The 1,900-nt window shown below is 36.5% G+C and overlaps 1 protein-coding gene across 1 annotated transcript; it reads right to left on the minus strand.

The window, feature by feature from the left end:
* Nucleotides 1–378: 378 nt before the first annotated feature.
* On the minus strand, nt 379–1,278 carry LOC127194714 (vomeronasal type-1 receptor 48-like). Its single transcript, XM_051152277.1, has one exon. It carries the CDS (start codon nt 1,276–1,278, stop codon nt 379–381), a length of 900 nt encoding a protein of 299 aa, XP_051008234.1.
* Between the last annotated feature and the right edge of the window lie 622 nt (nt 1,279–1,900).

A 1,900-nucleotide genomic window follows, 5' to 3' on the forward strand; every position in this document is an offset into this window, starting at 1 on the left:
AATTCATGCAGAAATGACAGCTTATAGTGTACAATGATCTTAAGAACTTTATAGTACATGGCATCAGAAATGTCAAAAGAATGTATAAATACAATGCCATAATTATAAAAATTCATATGAAAATCTTGCTTTATACTTGAACCATTGAAATTTTTAAGAGAATCTGTAATTTAGAGAAAAAAATGACCAGTGACTGGAGCTACACCAGCATGGCACTTACACCCATGAAACTTCATTTCCATGGGATTCCATGACCTCTTCTGACCTCTTTGAGCAAAAGATGTGCACACACACAAACATGTGGCACAACATTTATAATTATAAATAAAATAAATGAATGATTTTTTAAGAAAAGAGAAAAATCACCTTTCAAAAAAACTAGTGGAACTTTGACTGGAAGATTTTCAGCACATTGATTATTCTCTTATCAGAACTGATTTGTACCAAAGGAGTAATTGTTGGATAAACATTCATCACAAATTTCTGAACAGTCACGATGACTGGGTCATACATCCATAAGAGGAATGAGGTGCATGATATGACAAAGTCCACCCAGTACATGGCCACAAAGAAAACCACCAGCAGCAAGATGGTCTGGGTGGCCCTTTTCTCAGGAGGTGCTCTAACGTGGCTGATGCTATGAAGATGCTTGCATTGCCTCTGATGTCTGAACAAGACAATCACCATGTACGTGCTTGTGGTCAGCATGACTCCTACAAGAAACACATCTCTAGAGATTGTCACTGTTAAAGTCAGTCCTCTGATGATATAGTTCATGGGGAAGAGTGAGCAGGATTTAGTGACCTTTATCTGCTTGGTCTCACTCACATTGGTAAAACCACCAACATAGAAGATCAGGTTACTACTGAAGGACAAATTGAAAGACCAAATATAGAAGAAAGCATTGATCATGTATTTTTTTAGTTTATGTTTAAATTTTGCCAACAGATAAGTACTGGGACTGATAGTGACAGCCTGGAACACACTCAGGAGGCAGGTGGTGCAGATGGAGAGGCCTCTCATCACCCTGCTTACATAAAAAGTTGCTTTACATTTTAAGTCATTCTTAATGTTCAGTGATGCAAATATGCCTGTAAGCCAAGTGTCCCCTCCAGTGAGGATCAACACTATGTGAATGAAGTTCAATTGACAAGAGATCAGGTCCATGGGCTTAGCTCTGTGACCTACGATTATGATGGTATAGAAAAAAAGGAGAAACATGTTGGCTAAGACTCCAAGTCCAGCTTGGAAATAAAGAACATTCTCTAATGAGGACATTAGTGAGAAGCATTCCTCTTAATAGCTTTGTGGAAGAACATTTTTCATATCTGAAAAAATAAAAAAATTAAAAATAGAGTATACATCAAACCTGTAATTCATGAAACAGTATGTCAGTATCATCATTCGATATTCTCTATTAATTCTTGTTTAACCTGTCCCTACAACTTTTGATGTAGGTCATACCCTATATTTCTGTATATGCTCCTTGCATCTCTTGTACGTATAGACTATTATACATAATTAATGAATCCACGATATATATATGTATATGTATGTATATATATATAATGCACACTTAATTTGCCTGTAGTTCACCTGAGTTTCATTCCTTACAAATCAAATCCTATTTATTTAGATTGCCTCGTTTTATAGTTAACACCTAAGACAGTAGTAGGGAATCATAATATATTTTTTTAATTTTTCTATTAATTTATTCTTGTTACATCTCAATGTTTATCCCATCCCTTGTATCCTCCCATTCTTCCCTCCCTCCCATTTTCCCCTTATTCCCCTCCCCTATGACTGTTTTTGAGGGGGATTACCTCCCCCTGTATATTCTCATAGGGTATCAAGTCTCTTCTTGGCTACTTGCTGTCCTTCCTCTGAGTGCCACCAGGTC

Source organism: Acomys russatus, chromosome 10 (assembly GCF_903995435.1).
Source record: "Acomys russatus chromosome 10, mAcoRus1.1, whole genome shotgun sequence".
In the NCBI taxonomy this organism is placed as follows: domain Eukaryota; kingdom Metazoa; phylum Chordata; class Mammalia; order Rodentia; family Muridae; genus Acomys; species Acomys russatus.